At 36.6% G+C, this 18,664-nt stretch overlaps 2 protein-coding genes across 5 annotated transcripts in view; both read left to right on the top strand.

Annotated features, from left to right (window-relative positions):
- Window positions 1–104: 104 nt before the first annotated feature.
- LOC109540863 (nuclear pore complex protein Nup133) lies at window positions 105–7,596 on the top strand. The gene is made up of 13 exons (XM_048670267.1): window positions 105–1,019; window positions 1,077–1,192; window positions 2,464–2,706; window positions 2,978–3,264; window positions 3,326–3,610; window positions 3,665–3,908; window positions 3,963–4,225; window positions 4,278–5,018; window positions 5,078–5,276; window positions 5,338–5,536; window positions 5,655–5,866; window positions 5,922–6,187; window positions 7,110–7,596. Exons 1-13 carry the CDS (start codon window positions 910–912, stop codon window positions 7,362–7,364), a joined length of 3,420 nt encoding a protein of 1,139 aa, XP_048526224.1. The 5' UTR covers window positions 105–909; the 3' UTR covers window positions 7,365–7,596.
- A 974-nt stretch (window positions 7,597–8,570) lies between these two features.
- LOC109540866 (segmentation protein cap'n'collar) overlaps window positions 8,571–18,664 on the top strand; it is a 61,579-nt gene continuing 51,485 nt past the window's right edge. For 2 of the 4 annotated variants that reach the window (XM_019909365.2, XM_019909363.2), the window contains exon 1: window positions 17,422–17,823. Coding sequence is in view for 1 of the 4 variants with exons in the window: in XM_019909362.2 (XP_019764921.1) it covers window positions 8,860–9,306 (447 nt within the window). In the remaining 3 variants the exon portion in view is untranslated. Of the gene's footprint in view, window positions 9,307–16,754; window positions 16,788–17,421; window positions 17,824–18,664 lie in introns of those variants that run through there. The other 2 variants (XM_019909362.2, XM_019909366.2) reach the window with 2 other exon arrangements.

Here is an 18,664-nt window from a genome sequence, read left to right as displayed (position 1 = left end):
ACAGATAATACATGTCGTCTCAAAAACATTTTGGTGGGATTTCGATATTTTTGTGTACGTCAACTGGTTATTTATGAAGCATCAAGCTGCAAAAAATAGGCCAGACTGAGTATTTTTCTAATTTTAACTAATGACTTGCTAATACATGTGTAATACTGAACAGGTATCGAAATGCGCTGGGGCGTCAATTCTTGGCGCAAATAAAAACGCTGCAAATCGGTAAAATTCTTATCAATATTGCAAGTATTGCTTAATTTATCCAGTGTCAAGTCAATACACCTTAATGATTAATACATATATTTTATAATGTTATCTTGGCTTATGCTTGGGCACCTTCAATTATTAGTTTATTAATTAAAATGTTCATATAAACTGACAGTTCAGTTAACTGACAAGTTGAAATCAGACAACTGGTTGTCAGTAAATCACTCAAATCCACACTGAAATGCATACCATATGCAAACCTGCAATAATTTTCATCGAAACAATCGATAAGCAAGGCATAATTTAAGTAAAGTATTCGCGAAAAAAACGAAAATGATGCGAGATGACTAAGGGGGTTGCGATTCGATGCCAAAACTCGCTGGCCGGCAAGAATGCAAACTGACGAGTGTGAGACCCGGACGAACGAAATGGGTTTCTAGATTATCGGCCGGTTATTAGCGGGAGTTTTGAATTTTTAAGACAATAAAAATTCACTGGGTGATGTGTGTTCAAGTTCAAGAAATCCCGAAGTAAACAGACTACAAGTTGCAGTCATTCAACTAGTAACCTCTCGCCCTAAAAAACAATTTTTCGAAAACAGGCATCAGCACAACCAACAAAACTGTCACAGAAAGAGAGGTTAAGGTAAAGAAGCGGCTTTTGAGAAGACTATAGTGACCAAAACAAATAATTAGCCGTAGCAGAATGGATAAGTCTTTGAAAGGGAAATCGCTGCTTATTGGCTCCGTTTCACACACACCTCGGTCTAGCTTTGCAGGCAAATCAATGGTCCAAAATCGCAGCTTAAATGAGTCGTAAGTTCCTAGCTAACAATACTGTTGGTAAAAGTTCGTTATGTTACTCATTTGCAGGCGGCAAAACACCAGAACTTCAGTCCAGGTCGTTTTAAAAGGCTTGTCCAATACTGTAGAACGATTTGGGTTACCCATTCCTGTACAGGTAGAAGAAGCATTTTCATTTTCCGATAGTAAGTATACAATTCCTTGTAAACTAAAAAAAACTGGACGAAATATCCCCAGAATCTTGTCATCTAGAGCAGGGGTTTTTAAACTCCGGCCGTGAGCACCCTCTAATTTATTTTAATTATTCAAATAAACGTTCACGTTCAGTTATAAACTGACTTAAATACAAAAAAATAATTAACTTATCAGACCGACTAGTTTATTTTCGGATCTGTTGAGCTTTGTTAGGCCTCTCACTTAAAAGCAAATGCCCTCGAACTATGTTAAAACTTGACTTTCAATTAATTTCACAAAAATCAAATGAAAACATTTCAAAAACCCGATCCAAAATCCAAACTGTCGTCGTTCCTCGTCGAATAAATATAGCATACAACAATATTAAATACAAGTAAATAATATGGGACTAAATAAAGTGCGGAACTTACCGAAAACTGCATTGGGGCACCTGGAAATAACGAAGAAAATCTGTCCAAAGCCATATTATCGGAAATGTAAAGAACGCATAACTTTAGTTGCTTTTCGAAGAACTAAAATCGGTTTACGCTTAGCGACTTATAGATTAGAGATCATTCTTACCAGCTTTCTGCAAACTGGGGCCCCGTCGTCCGCTTTCAGCCCATTAATAAAAAAGCTCACACTATGAAAACTTTAATCCTGCACTTTGCATCCATAATAAACAGCCGTACTTGCCACAAGGGCCACAATAATTCTATATTGTTTATCTAAGATCGCGATTCACCCGACACTGCGGATTGTCAACGCATTTCTTCCACTGTCTGTATTAAACTAAATAGGTATTCAGACTACTTCGAAAAAAAATTCCAAAGGCACGACACTACAGAACCAACATCATGATATAATCATTTGCATTGCTTGGGCGCCCTTCGGATGAGTCACTCATTTATTTTGCAGTTCGATTTCATTTTTATTATTGTTGAGTATTTTATTGAAAGTGCATATTCGCACGGCGATATTTTCAAAGATAAGTTTCACGGTCCAACTCGTTTGGATGGTCGGCGTAAACAAAACAGCTTAGTCAGCAAAAGATAAACAAATTTGCCATAAGCAACTTTACACAAAGTTACTCTTTTTTATGTTAAATCAAGCGGTGGAAGGCATATAAGGAAGCTCTACTTGACAAACCTCCGGTTTGGCGCCCGTTTGGTTTAGAATGGAATGGAATGGTTTAGTTTGGAATAGATGGATCGCGTACCGTTCATGCAGAAATATTTTTTAATTAAATGCTTATTTTGAGACATACGATTTTATTTTCCAGAAAACACTGTAATCACAGCAAAAGTGTCTGAATCCGGTTATGCGTGGGTGGTTTGTGGTAGAAAGCTCTTGGTATGGAGATACCAAAACATTAAATCTAATGCATCTCCTAAAAAATGGAGTTTTCCGATTTGCCATGAGCTGAGGCTGCCACAGAGTGATTTGGCTCATAGAGCTGAGTTGGTTGCAGTATATCTGAGCAAAAACGCAAAACATCCATCGTGTGTAGCAGTATCTCCAGAAGGTTTGTATTTTGTTGCATCGTAAAATAGCCGGAAATGATTTGTTTTGCCTTAAAGAGATGTTTTTGCTGGCTTTGTAGATTCTTCCTTCGATCTTCTGGTCGTTGGCATAACTACATTATTTTCGTCTCGTGGAATGTTTTTGATAAAATCCGAATAAGCCATTTAACTTCAATGTAGTAGATTAGCTAAGATGAAACCCACAGTTAATTAAAAAAAAATTAGTTACTCGCAAATCCGCATGATGTATTGTCTATTTGAATAAATTTGAAGGAATGGTCCGTTATTGGTTGGATATCACCCATGATCATCGTTCTGTTGATCAGAATGTAGATTTAAATGGTGAAGAATGTGATAGCTTGATTGAGGCTGGCATTCTTGGATGTGTATTTGTAACCACTTCATGTACCGTGGTGTTGGTACAACATAAGCCCGGAAGTTACGAGGAACAATTGAACTGTCGAACTTTGAAGACGCCCGCAAGCTGGCTGGGGGGATTCAGTAAGAGAGTAACATCAATATTCTTTGGTCCAATGTCAAGCGATCAAGGAAATGAGAATGTATGTTTAACGTTCAACGTAATCGCTTGATGGAACTTTGACGAATTGTGTTACATTTCAGAGAATAATACGACTGCTGTCAGTCCCAGGTATTCAGCAGATTTGCAATATTTATGTCTTGGCGGGCCTCAATTTTCAAAAATGGATTTTAAATGACAAAGAACCGGAGCAACTATGTTGGTCATCCGATTTATCAAGGGTGGTTAAGGATGCATTTCAGCAACATTTGGGGCATTGGGATGTAAATGATTCTGAAGAAGTGGACGCGTGGATTTTAGACCTACAGCCGGACCGTGAAGGAGTTATAATGTTATGTGCTGCAGTTTATTTACCCATGTCACCTATGGTATGTATAATTAAACTCTAAATGATCATACTTTGCATAGACAAACAATTTTAGATCCACTATGCAATGATTTCTATCCCTACAAACGGCCCGACGGTTCCTACAGTACCAAATGACTTCTTTTTACTAAAAATTAATAATATGTACAAAGAAAACACCCCTGGCGATGCTTTGAATTACAGATTCATCCTCTGCGGGAATAATGCATATTTTTACACTGCCAAAAGTATAACAGTACTTAAACCAGAAGAAGAACTGGACGTTCTAGAGTTTCTTCATCCTTCGGATCAAATTTTTAGTAAGTCCCGCATCTGTAGCTAAAAATTACCATTAATATGTCCGTTCTCATCAGGTGGATGTACTTGCCTGAACGTTCCAATTTTCTTCTCTCGTCAACATGGTCTGGTTTCCGTAATTGCAAGCGATGCAGACCGATGCACGCTTGGAGCTTCTTCGTTAGTTTTGGATACTGGATCGGGTACGGATCAGTCATGTTCTGCCGGTGGTCAAAACCTGTCTCTCTATCAACTTGATCCGCACGAAATATACACAGCCCATCAGCAGACTGATGGTCAACTTAAAGCTGCTTTTATATTTCACGTGAAGAATCAACTGGTATGTATGTTTTTAAATATTTGACAGTAAATATTCAGCGGCCTATTTCCAGACTGAATGTTATGACATGGTTAATAAACTGTTTCCGACTGATGCACCAATCATACCGGGATTCGACGGTCCTTTAGATACCGTCGTAATAAAGATAGCGAAGGACATTTTGGACGACATTCCTGCTGGAGACCATAGATGGAATATTGAGGGGCATAGCACACAAGGTCTTGGCAGCTCAAATTCTATGCTCGTCTTCCACCAACTGAAGAACAAACAACGCGCATTTGCTTTATATTTAAAATTTCTGCAAGAATCTGGTTTATGGAATAAATTAACTGGCCTGACCATTCGATGTGGAATGACGACTACGATCCAAGTGCTTGGAGAATTAGCAGAAAAAAATACAGCCGCAATCATCATGAAAAGTTTGCCATTGGGCGTTGTACTGGAAGATAGTATTAAACGGGCAGTTAAAAATTACACTAAGGCTGAAAAATCTGTCTTATCAGAGCAAGACATATTCTTCAGAGAGGTTACAAGAATTCAAGAAGGGATTTTATGCTGTGCCGAAGTGTGCGAAAATGCATGTCATTCCGCAATGCAGCCGGAAGCAGTCGCCAGAACTTTGCATGAAGGCAATCAAATTATTCTTACAGTTTTAACCGAAACTCTACAATATCGACAGCAAACAGCGGAATCATTCCAATTAAATGATGTCGCTAAATCGATGAACCTGGAGTATCTTCCTTGGACTGCTGCAGGTGGACCGGAAGGGATAGTAGATGCACTGATGTTGCAGGTACGCACACGTTACTTTAAAATAGTCCAGTTTGCAAGTTCATTTTTTACACATTTTAGCAATCACTTACCCTGAATTACGGTCTGAAGGTAGATGTTCAACGAGAACTTACAGCAGTGCTTTTGGACGAATTTGTCATGCTTACTGATATTATCTTAGATGGGAGAAAAACTCACATTTCCACAGTAAAATCAGCGCAAGAGAAACCTTTATACAAGCAATACTGTTCTGACAGGAATAAACTCATAAAACCATTGAGTAAGTTGGAATATTACAATCGACAAGTCGAATGTTAATGATATAATTACGGTGTCTTTAGTTGCGATAAAGGCTTATCAAAAGGCTGCAATACTAGCAGAAAAGTACCTTGATTTTGAGGTTTTAATGAATATTTGTGATGAAAATAAAGATGAAGACCGATTGAATGAATATATGCGAAGATTTAAGGATACCTCATTCCCGGAGTATGTTTACAATTGGTATTTGAGAGAAGGAAAGCATGCCAGGTTACTAAACAGGTATACGTCCTTTGTTTAGGCTAATTGTTTTTAACTAGTTTCAAGTACACTTTTTCACTCAAAATTTTGTTTAAAGTTCAACGGTTTTACTTCGAAGTTAACGTTTGTTTTATTGCAGGTATCGTAAAATAGGAGACTGTCTTCCCGAAGGACGAGAGAAACTTGCCCGGTTTCTATCAGCTTATCCAACCCTTAGCTGGATGCAACAGATTTATGATAGGGATTTCAGTTCAGCCTCTGAAACCTTAAGGATCTTGGCAGAAAATGAAACTGAATTAGTCACCAGACAGAAAGCCATGTATAGTTTAAGCAAATTAGCTAAGCTCGCAGGTTGAGTCTAGTTCAATTTGTCAAAACTTGTGAATAAGAAAGTGTATTTTTCCAGCGCCTCTCGCAAGTGATACATCAGATCTCATTGCGGAAGTTAACAAACGTCTGGAGCTTATATCCTACCAAGAAGGCATTCCAGATTACGTTCTACAACAGCACGGATTCGATTGCAAAAATCCGAAAGTATTCAAACCAAGGGAATTGATTGCTTTATACATCAGCGAAGAATACGTTGACTCCTCAGAAATCGATTTCCAGAAAGCTTTAGATGTTGCTGCTTTCGTCGACGACGAATCAGAAAGAGTAGAGATAGTATTGCAAGTAAGTTTCATTGTCATCATCGTCTTATGAAAGGACGAACTAAAACATATGAGGCAAAAGTATCGAAAATGGGACTCCCGGTACAATGGGAATTAAACTTGGGTTCAGCCCGAATCTAAGCTCAGTCTGAGTTTAGCAGCCGGGCGATCTTGCGTTGTACAAGTCAAATGGATCAATATGGAACGAATTTCGTACGAATTACAGTTAAAACTGCGTGGAACTTCACCGAAAAAAACTTGAGAAATAAATTTCAATTATAAGACTTAATAAACTATTGCTTTGGGGGCATTCTGATATGCCAAATTAACTTCTGGACGATCTACACTTGTCTGCTAAAGTTAGAAGACTATTTAATTCTCTTTAAATTTTGCCCCCTAAATAAAAGCCCGTGCACGTACTAAGTGTGCACAATTGCCAGCTGAAAACAATAAAATTATTGGAATTGAAAGATGCTAATACGTAAGATTTCTAGGTTCCAAGTGCACTTGGAAGGAAAATATTGGAAGATATGATCACACTCTTTGAAGTAAATTATTGTTAGAGTTGGACTAATTTTCAGTAAAAATACTTTTTAACTTGTTGATTCTGGTCAGTTGGGTTCCTCTTGCTAAGTTGAGAAACGCAAAAAAATCGTGCAGTTTAAAGGGTATTTGAATTTGTGATTTTTGAGGTTTAACGGATTAAAGACCGCTAATGAGGGCGAATGCGATTATACATTTTTAAAATGTATGCCAAGGCTTAAAGCAGCAACAACGCTACACATAAAAACTGATGATGGTGGAAAAATACACCGAAACGTATTTTAATTGATAAATAGAGACAATAAATGACTGAAACCCAGGAATTAATTTTGATTTGGAATTGGCATTACATAAATCTGTACTTTCCTAGTTAAAATACGGAATAATGGTGTTTGTTACAGATTTGGAGAGCAGCTTTGTTGAGGGACAGCTGGAGCTTTCATAACTTGGATGATCCTATTGAATGTTTACAAAATACTATGTTCTTCAGGGTAGTGGATCTGGCTATAGCGCTGAATTATAATCCGAGCAAGCTACTGCCGCCAATCGATATGTTATTGGATGATCGAGTTTTAGACACTCTTAAGCGGAATGTGAATTTTGAGTTGCTTTTAAAAATGGGCTATGAACATTTTTATCGGACCCAACTATTATAATTTTTTTGTTTTTTTTTGTTACGCGCCACCCAACTTCGGTAGGATCATTCGGTGTCTATTAGAACCATTTGTTTATTAGAACCAAGGCAGATAACGATGATAAGACTTAGATGGAACTTTCTACTTAATCAATAACCGGGCTAAATTGTGTTTTTATAGTAATTAATTGGCTTTTACATAACGTTCGAATTTTTATATTTCTTTAACAAATAAAAGCATATTTAGGAATGTTTTCCGGGCTTTGAAGCCGTGGTCTATGGGAATTTCTTCCTGACGTTTCGTCCACAACTGCGGTGGACATTTTCAAAGACGATGAGGCAGTGGGCGAAGTGATCTCCCGTGCTGTCCGACTAAGACTGAAGACTAAATTCCCATAGACCACGGCTTCAAAGCCCGGAAAACATTCCTAAATGTGATTTAACCGGCCGTGAAAGCCTTCATAGCCCGATAAATAAAAGCATTCTTTATATTGTTGTTTCCTTTAATCCAGCCCTTTTGATAGTGCATTTGTATAATACGTTTTGTGTCATCATGCGTTGTTGAATGATTTTGAATGAAAAACATTTTTTCGAGGGCAGAGGCCACTTATTGTCTGCTTTCGAACATTGTGACGCAGTTTAAATGTATTCGTCTCAACCAGTTTTGATTTGTTGCTGATATTAACCCAAATTAAAATAGTTTAAATATTCCGCAATTATCAAGAAAAAATGATATGCCACAAGCTGGATCCACATCAGGTAATCGAACAAGCTAATTTTCCTAATAAGTATTAATTATTCTAAAGAATTGTGTAATGTTATGCATTTGGGAGTGCGGCCATGTATTGCTATATGCGATACTGCAAGTGGGCCGCCGCATAATGAACAGAGGAGTGAAATCAATGAAGTAAAAATAAGTTTTCTTAATAAAGAGAAGTCTTTGTTTTTGGGGAAAACTGATTAGACATTTTTCAAAAATGCTGCGCATAAAAGAAAACCAAAATAAAGCATATTATGCTTACCCCTCTACTTAATGAAATCATTGCGCACTTGAATATTCGGTTGTGAAACGGTGACTCGTAAGGTTTCCTGGGATAATTTTATTTATATGGTTGCTTGTTTCGATCCAACGCTCAACTTGTGGTTCCCAAACGTTCGGTCGCAATTTACACTTAATTAATTCGACAGTTAGTGGTGGTTTTGCGGAAAAGGGGTGGTTTCGCGCAAAAGGAATCTGCGTGAACAGGTTTGAAATAACCTTAGATTTGCCGGTTTTTGACCTGTCATCCTATTTAAAGATCAGCTGATGCACTTTTTGTTTACAACGAATGAGACGCTTTGGTTGCATCTACAGCTTACTCAAAGTCAAATTGCTGCTTTATCTCAGATCTAGCAACGAAAATGATGATTAACAAACGGAGATTGGTGCAGTTGGTTCCCTAGTGTTCAAGACATAAACATTGTGAAAAACAGTTTTAGGTTAGATTTGTGTTGTGCCCTGAGTCTCAGAACGTGAAATGTTGTGCAGAAAGAAAGTTTACAGGGACGAGCTCTTTCAGCTCGCTCTCATAATTAGTTTGCTCAGAGTTAATCGCAACGCGGTGTTTGACAATGATATTCTGAATGGTGTTAATGATGTTGATAATGGGACTACTTGGAGGAGCGCCTTATCTCCTACAGTGCTCAGAAGTCACTACGTAAATCCCAAAAGTTTGGACTCAGTATTGCTTAATTACGAGAGAGATCTATTCGCAGACTTAAATTCACTAGGGCGTTACAATCGGTGGAACTTTCGGTATCCTGATGTTCATACCTACTTATTGAACATTGATCGCAGTGCTGTTGGTGTTTCACTAAACAATGACGAGGGTTTACCTTCTAGTGCTCAAAATTCTACAGATAGTGATATTTCTAATGTTCTCACACCTCCGCCTGAACCCAATGGTCCTGAGCTCAGCCAAGAGGTACGTGATAAAACTTGGTCTATGTTTAAACCATACTATCTAACTTTGTTTGCTAAACCATCACTGATGAATATGTACAGGGTGTCATGTCATGTGTAAGGTCAGACTTAAAAAAACATTGAAATTTGAAAATTTCCAGGGGAAAATCAAAAAAAATTTAGTTCCAAAATTTGCTTGGTTCAAAGAGATACAGACAAATGTTATTTTTAATGATTGTTGAATGATCTGCCGTTCTCAGAATAAGTATACGGGCTCAGGTAAACAAGTTATTGGACCTGAACCCATTTTTTTTAATTCGAACACCCTTTAATCTAAAAAGACTTGCGAGCATTTTGAATCATCTTTTCAATAATATAACAGCACGGATAATATTGGTTTACACACGCTGATATCCGAGCAACTAGAAGCAAAATCTTTTTAGCACGAAATGTATTTTTAGATGAAAATATACAGGATGTTCGATTTAACAAAATGCGTTTAGGTCCGATAACTTTTTTACCTGACCCCGTATAGTTCTGCTGAAAACGGCAGATTATTGAACAATCATTATGAAAAAACGTTTACATAAAACATTTATCTGTATCTCCTTTAACTGAGAAACAGGGAGTCATTTTTAAATTAACAATTCTGTGACTGAACAAAATTTTGCAAATTGATTTTCCATTTCAGTTTGATCTATTCAGTATTCTACTTTTTCATACTATAAAAGTGTCGGAAAATCGACTGTATTGTACTATTTGTCTGCGAATATTACACAGAATCTCGTTTTTCTCAGGCCAATTGAAACTGTTGCTCCAAGTCTCCAAGTTAACTTTCTCTGCAGTTCTATGCTCTTAAGCCGGTATTATACTATGCACTTTTCTTCGATTTATTGCAAAAAAGTGGTGCAATTTCAGAAAAAACATAAATTTCAATACTTCAGTTTCGTTGACACAGATCTTCACCATCTGAGACACAATAAAAAGAAAAAATATCCCAAAGCGTACTTAATTCCTATAATTAACTTTTCTTGAAATATGAAAAATTAAAATCGCTTATAATCCTTGAACGGAGAACGCGAGCATTTTTTTATTTGCAAGTTAACTCTCTGCAAGTGAAAAACACCCAACTAGACACACCATGTTTCTCTCACTCTGTATATCACAATTGCAAAGGAAGTTTTTTCGAAACGCTTTAGCCTTGCGATGTATAATTACTTGAATCGTGTGTTCACAATACAAAGTTCAAAAATTGCATTTTAAACGAATTTTCAACCATTTATGCACAGTTCATAGCCGGACTCATTGTAATCAGTAAGTAGGAAAGGAGATATGCGTTATTTTTTACCATTTACTGCAATTTAACAGCTCTACGTCTACTGTAAGTTGGTAGTGACTTCCAAAGTGCCCTACTGTGATGTTTCATTCTAATGTGCGCTGTAGACCTTACCAACAGAGTGAGAAGTTGATTTAGCCATTGTTCTGATTAGAGCGACGATATTTCTCTTTTTGGCAGACCTTTCTACATTATCCACGTTTAAAACCAGGATTGTGCCACTGACCCAAACCTATAGGTGTAAAGGCACGATGTTGGCATAGGACCAGAAAGAAATTAAATAAATTTAGATTTTTCTCTGAAGTACGCCCGTCAAAACAAAAATATGATCAATTTTCCATTAACGTCCTCAAGCTAACCACGCACTAACACTTTTTATTTGGGTATTTTACCTCAAACCAGACGAATTGGTAATGAGTGCACGTTTGATATAAAGAACTAAATTCTTATCAAAACGTAATATAGAATCACTTAGTGCGACTCCTACGACATCTTTGGGGCTCAAATGTGTCGTAGGATCCACAATAGGTAATAGTTTATATATTACATTTTGATAATAAATTCGTTCTTTATATAAAACGGGCAATCAAAGAAAGAGAGGAAATTCGATCTTTCCAAAATCCTATTTCCAAAACCGCGAATAATTGGAGCCGCTTCACCCATACAGAACTTATCTAAAAAACCGCTTCAGCCCATCTCAGTTTTTAATTCTTCAGACTGAAAATCAAATTCACCTTGATCAAGTGGTTCGATCAGTTTTAGATCGAAAAAATTCAAAATCCATTCTTTAGAATCCACCAAAAATGGATATCTATCACGCACAGGTTTGTGGCTGAACATATGGTCGCTTATTTTTTCAACTCTGCCAATGGCAAAAATGCAATTTGTGTTCATTTTGAATTAATGGGTGTCCCACTGCAGTGAAGTGAACAAGAATGTATTTTTAAACGATTTCAAGCACAAAAACAACCTCGTTTTTCAAAAATAAATGCAATTCGGATTTATAGGCCCCTCTGTGGCCTCGATTATTATTTTTTCATGCTAAATACTCAGATAAATCGGTCGATCTGAATGCGTACTGCGTTTGGCAATACTTAAGTCGCAACTCATTATCAAGATTATCTGGTTTTAAAGTTTTCCTTTGTTTCGTTGATATCGATTGCCATTCCCATTTTAGATTTTTCCGGTGAAAAAATCAAACTTATGTTGAATCTCTGATTTGCTCAGTATTAACTTATGCGTAGCACCATATTTTTCCCACTAAATCCTTAAAAAAATTGTTTCAAACTATGATCTTATCTAAACCTATCCACTTCACTCATGGTTTTTCCTTTGTTAACAAGGCTTTGTCATTGACTCTTAAACTGAAGTGTTGTCCTCGCTCAGAAAGGAAACTGAACTCAATGTTTGAACCTTTTTAGCAGTTGCATCTTCAGAGGTGGTTCCTGGGCGTAGCAGCCACCTTTGAAGATGCGGGACATTCGTGCTTGCGAAACATCAGGAAGAAATTTGATTTGACCACGAAACTGAAAAACTCTCCAGTTTCCATATCCACCCTGGATAATAAAATAATGACCCGAAGGTAACTGAGTCACCTTCAAATGATCTCATCTTCAAGGTGCTGACTCCATGTTCAGATACACCTCGACCGATAATTTCATTATTCCGGTTCAATTACCTAGACGACAAAAGAACATGATTGTTCTTGAGTTGCCAATTGTATGCTGTGGAAAATCGAAAACGTTTGCATTTTGTGCAAAGGTCTCGTCCATATTGCCTGTCCAGCATATTACTATCGCAACCTTATCTGCTTTGTGTTTCGCAAACAGGTTAAATAGCAAAACAAATCAAATACGAATTCCAAAACATTTTTTTTGGTATTTTTTATTCCATCGCCATTCACTAATAAGCACATTAACCTGGCCCACAGTATATTTGGCATAGGTCAAACTACTATCCCTGTTTACCTGTATGGAAATGGTTTTTTTTTTTTCATTTACGTATTAGACGGTTAGTTAACAATGGATTTTCGTATGTGTTTCTAAATTTAAACTAGCAAAGCTGTTATAATGGCGTTAAATTAAATTAATTAGCATATTTGTTAATTGTGTGGATTTTATAACCGTTCTTAACATTTCACCAAATTATCAATTGTTCAAAGTTGTCAACAACCACACTTCCTTCTCGCAATCGTATGTATATCATAGAATTTTACCTAAAAAGTGCATATTGAGGTTTGGGTTCTGATCAAAATCGACTGTTTTGTATGTCATGTATTTGCCTAAGTAGATAATGTACACTTGAACCGTTTTATTTATTATTTGTTTTTGATAAGAAAATATTAGTGGCTCTTTGCAACATAAAAATGCTAAACTTTATACGACATGATTAATAACGCTATTGGGAAATCATTGGTATTGAGCAGAATTATAAAAAAATATGGTTTCGAGGAATTGCTGTATTTTTTCGAGACGAATTGAGTGGGTATTAAGGTCGAGCAAAACACTAGTTTGATGAACCTGTGTGAGGCTGTTGAATTTTTCAATTTATTTTTAACGTAAAATTCAGCCCGTTCGATGTGCAAGTAGTGCATTGCTCATGTATTTTCTACGCTTGTTGCACATGACATGCTGGCTTAATTAAATATTTAGGTAGACCATGAACCGATTACTAATATGCGCTAAAATTGAGATTTTGGGAACAAAGGAAACATTTCACCTGATATCTGTGCGGTGGTTTGTTATTTGCCATCCCGATATATTACTCCAAATTGCCTCACAAAATTATTGCTGCTTAATAATAGTGGGTTGCGATTCTTTATATGGTCGGATGATTATTCGAAATTCGGGTCAATAATTCTCATTTATTTACTCATACTGAGATCTTTAAAGTCCGAGCACATCCTACATACATTTTAATTGATTCATGATGGCTGTGGAAACCTCTAAAAGTTTCTGGCAAGGAACATTTCGTAGTTTCCAAGTTCGAATTTCGCGAACAAAAACCTCATATAACACTTTTGCCCGCTAAAATGTTTGCTTGGAAATTGAAAGTTTTCTGAATATTTCCGCCCGTAGATATTTTGAGAACCTTTGCCATTCGGGCATTTTTCAACGAACGTTCATCCATAACCGGCCTGTGGAAAGCGCGTCTGAACGTTCAAAATAATTTATTGCCCTGAAAACTGGAGGCCAATTGATTGAATTAATGATCGAGAAACACAGAAAACTGACCTACACAAACTGTTCTATTTTTTAACAGAAATAATGGATTTCTAGATAGTTCAAGTTCAAGAAATGAAATGAAAACAAGCAGTCCAAAAATAAGATCTTGACTAAGTGAACAAAGGAAGCTCAACACACGGTTTGGTTTACCGATAAATCTCAAGTTAAAAATAATATTTAAATCGGAAATGTAAAATGCGATGTGAATATTGCACAGGCGAAAAAAATTTTAAACTATAAGTTAAACCAATGCGACCTATTTTTCTACGCTGTTTCAAGATACGAAGAGCTTGAATGGGCAATATCTGAATGCGGAGTAGAGTTATCGATAGAGGAATCTTCATTTTATATCTGGTGTGAAGTTTGGTTCCCTGTAGAAACAGGGGCTCTCAGAACAAATTTATGAACTTTGAACATTTTTGGGACGGGTTTTCATCTGCGCACCATGTTATTAATAAGCGTGTTTCTAAAGAACCACCAGCGATATCTGAAATCTGGTTTCACCTATCGACAGAGGAATGCTCAATTTGTATCTGGTGTGAATTTTGGTTCCCTGTAAAAACGGGTGCTGTCAGAACCAATTTCTGAACTTTGGACAATTTTGGGGCGAGTTTTCATTGGTGCACCGTGTTTTTCTTAAGCGTGCTTCTAAATAACTGCTTGCGATATCTGAATGCGGAGTAGAGTTATCGACAGAGGAATCTCCATTTTATATCTGGTGTGAAGTTTGGTTCCCTGTAGAAACAGGGGCTCTCAGAACAAATTTATGAACTTTGAACATTTTTGGGACGGGTTTTCATCTGCGCACCATGTTATTAATAAGCGTGTTTCTAAAGAACCACCAGCGATATCTGAAATCTGGTTTCACCTATCGACAGAGGAATGCTCAATTTGTATCTGGTGTGAATTTTGGTTCCCTGTAAAAACGGGTGCTGTCAGAACCAATTTCTGAACTTTGCACAATTTTGGGGCGAGTTTTCATTGGTGCACCGTGTTTTTCTTAAGCGTGCTTCTAAATAACTGCTTGCGATATCTGAATGTGGAGTAGAGTTATCGACAGAGGAATCTTCATTTTATATCTGGTGTGAATTTTGGTTCCCTGTAGAAACGGGGGCTGTCAGAATAAATTTATGAACTTTGAACATTTTTGGGACGGGTTTTCATCTGTGCACCATGTTATTAATAAGCGTGTTTCTAAAGAACCCACAGCGATATCTGAAATCTGGTTTCACCTGTCGACAGAGGAATGTTCATTTTGTATCTGGTGTGAATTTTGGTTCCATGTAGAAACGGGTGCTGTCAGAACCAATTTCTGAAATTTGGACGTTTTTAGGGCGGTTTTTCATTTGCGCACCATGTTCTTCTCAAGCGCGTTTTTCAAGAATCATAAGTATTATCTGAAAGCTGATTTCACTTATCGACAGAGGAATACTCGATTTATATCTGGTGTGAATTTTGGTTCCCTGTAGAATCTGGTGCGGTCAGAATAAATTCTTGAAATTTGGACGTTTTTAGGGCGGTTTTTAATTTGCGCACCATGTTCTTCTTAAACGCATTTCTCAAGAACCATTAGCGTTATCTGAATGCGGGTTTCAGCTATCGATAGAGAAATCTTTATTTTATATCTGGTGTGAATTTGGGTTTCTTGTAAAGGATGGGGCCTTCAGAATAAATTCCTGAACTTTGAACGTTTTTAGAGCGGCTTTGTATTTATGCACCATGTTCTAAAGGGAGTTTCTGAAGAACCACTAGCGATACAATGCGTGTTTCAGATATCGCCATATGAATCCTAATTTTATATCTGGTGTTAATTTTAGTTTCCTGCAGAGACGGGTGTAATAATTTAAAAAGAAATATACAAATTATTTATATGTACCGGAAATAAATAAAAAATGTCATTAAAAAATATCAATCTCGAATTTCTAATTAAAAGTCTTCTTTTTTCCAACCTGTGATTAATTCCTTTATAAACGCTTGTTTTTGCAGCGATATGCGAAATAATTGGCATCAACTATTTTACACGGCGCATTAAAACTTATTTTCTTTGTGTGCCGTCAAATTTTGAAATCTTTAAAAGTGTGGCGCGGCAAAAAACACAAATTTATGGTTTCCGATATCTCCATACTGGCCCTACTTATCTGCGGCAAAGTGTGTTATTTCATATCAATTTTACATGTTCGTGAGACATATATGTACAAAAATACATCGTAACTATGAATGAACAATAAAACAATATTGCGCGGGAATAATAAAATGATACAAAGTTGCACATTTTAAAATGCCGCATGCAGTTTGTTCCATGTGTTTTGGCAAACGGCATACATAGATTCGATAGGTCAATAATTGCGTCTAATTAACGGCGGCATCAATAGTAAATACCCGTAATCAGCCGAAAATAAATCCTCTTAAACAAAACGCTAAATATAATTGTTAAAGAAATGGCGAAACTTGAATAAAATGAAAAATTGCACAAGGAAAAATGGATAGTGGAAATGTTTCTATAATTAGTTATCAAGTACTGATACAAATGTAAAGGAAAAATTACGCGGTAATGGAATTGCACGTTTTGAAAATAAGCGAATGCTGAGGTTGTTAGTTAGAAATGCGTGGTGCCATCTATGAAGGTAAGTCGGAACGTCAGGTATCTGGCTCGGCATTGACTGGCAGTTTACAGTTCGCCTAAACCACACCAGTTGTTATTGCGTTAATGCGCGCTCTTTAAGTTGTGAAGCGCTGCAATAGTAATCCACTGCAAAAGCGATATGCATTCAAATAATATTTATTTTGATTAATCAGAAATGGAATTTTAATAAATTTGGCTTTCAAGGCATCGCCTCGTTCTCGTTTGCATCTAAGCAATCAGCAGATAAGACTTATCATAAAATATTATCAACGGTTTATGTATAGACAGTTCTCATTCGCTCAACGACTGAAGATCAAAAGGTTTGTGGTTTTTTGCGTGTAATTAACTAACAATACTAATTGTTGTCTTTCGAACGCCCTTTTTCTGGAATTCCACTCGCTTAATTGTTGTTTCACTTTCAGTCGCAATAATAAAGAAAAACTACTTTTTAATGATGTTGAGTATTCCTGGGTAGGAAATGAATATAATCAGAACCTGTTTTTAAATATGCAAGAGTTAACGTTTGCTTTGGAAAGTTCTATAATATTTTGTTTAAACATCACAGATCATATACGAACCGTTTGCGGTTTCATACATTAACATAATTATAATCCGAATACTGTGCGATTTTGACCTTTCAATTGCGCGAAAAATTGACAAGAAACAGTTTTGGTGAAACATTGAAAAGTGGTCACAGTTTCAGGTAATGTGGATTTCGGAATACTGTTGCGAGCAACGTCAGTCCTTAATTTAAATGATAAATTATATCATAAATATTAACATATTCTGACGCGCGTATTTTTTTCCAGAACAATCTTAACCTTGAGAGGTTTGGAGAAGAAGCGATAATATGTGCCACGTGCCTAATAACGACCAATGGTCATATAAGCGTAGTAATAAAAAGCACATCTCCAAGTACATTTTAAATAATTGAAATGCTTTTGCATGAGGGGATTGAACATTTAAATAACAACTGACGTCAGATAATCATCTTGATTCATGCTCGAGGCGGCAAATCGGAATCTCGACTGTTCGTTTCAAAATATTACGACGTTTCACCAGAAATCAAAGACAACACGTTTTTAAATTGTAAAAGTATACCAGTCTCCACCATTACATACAAACGATAATTGCTGGTAGGCAGCTCGCGTGGTTCTAAATGAGAAACGTACCTAAAGCTTTATTACAAAGTCAAGGATTTGTTATAATGTACTAATAATACACGACAGCGCTTCCTAGCGTAAAATTTTTTAGTCTTATCAAGTTATTGACAATCAGTGGTTCGGCAGCAAGTTTGTTGGTGCCCTATTTAGTGCTTTTGTGATGATTTTGTGCTAGGATAGATTGAACTCTTTGGTAAGTTTGAAATCCTTGAGTACTGTCATCGATGACGCAAGTCAATTTACCCAAGTGTCATGGGCGTTCCACTACTTTGTATAGGGTTTGTGGATCACGCTGCGGTTCCTCCACATCTACGTCTCGATTTTTTATTTATTTTCTTCGCAATTACGAAATAAAATCACAGTTCGGAATGTGATCATTGCCTTTGTTTGTTGCGTCACATTTCGAAATTTCAGATTCCCTTTCCAGCTATCAGTTAATGAATGATAAAGTTAACAGCAGTTCATAGGCGGTCAACTTGCCGTCTTTCATGGCTTTTCCACGGTTTTTTTTATTAAGGAACTTGAAATTCTACCTTTGACCCATGAGTCACGATCGCGAATTGTTATCGTGAAAAATCACCCTAAGTGTCTGATTGACTGTGATCTTTTAATCATTGCTTCCCTTTGGGCCCCAATTCACCTGTTATTAAATGTTTGCGTTATTTGTATAATGTTTAGAATCTAATAGTTTCTGGACAAAAGCGGCAGGTAGAGGCAAACTGGGAAACTAAAAGTTTTAACTTCCACCAGCACAAAACGCTAATTGAAAAAAATACCACTTTCGACAAAGAAATACAATTACAGAAATTCGAGAAACTGCAATTACAGTTGAGTCCGGATATAACGAACTTGAAAAATGAACTAAAACTCGTTCGTTTTATCCGGAGTTCGCTATAAGCGAATAATAATACAAAAACACGTGAAGTATTTTATTTCGTTATCTTTACATAGAGTAGTAGAAGTTAGTAGGTATGACTAAAAAGAACACAAAAATATAAACAAAATTCAACTTGAAATCTACTTCATAAAGTCTG

Source organism: Dendroctonus ponderosae, unplaced genomic scaffold, assembly GCF_020466585.1.
Source record: "Dendroctonus ponderosae isolate FM_Combo_2020 unplaced genomic scaffold, Dpon_F_20191213v2 Dpon_F_20191213_1, whole genome shotgun sequence".
Taxonomy (NCBI): domain Eukaryota; kingdom Metazoa; phylum Arthropoda; class Insecta; order Coleoptera; family Curculionidae; genus Dendroctonus; species Dendroctonus ponderosae.
The sequence above is the reverse complement of the archived record's forward strand: the minus strand, read 5'-3'. Positions and strand labels throughout refer to the sequence as shown.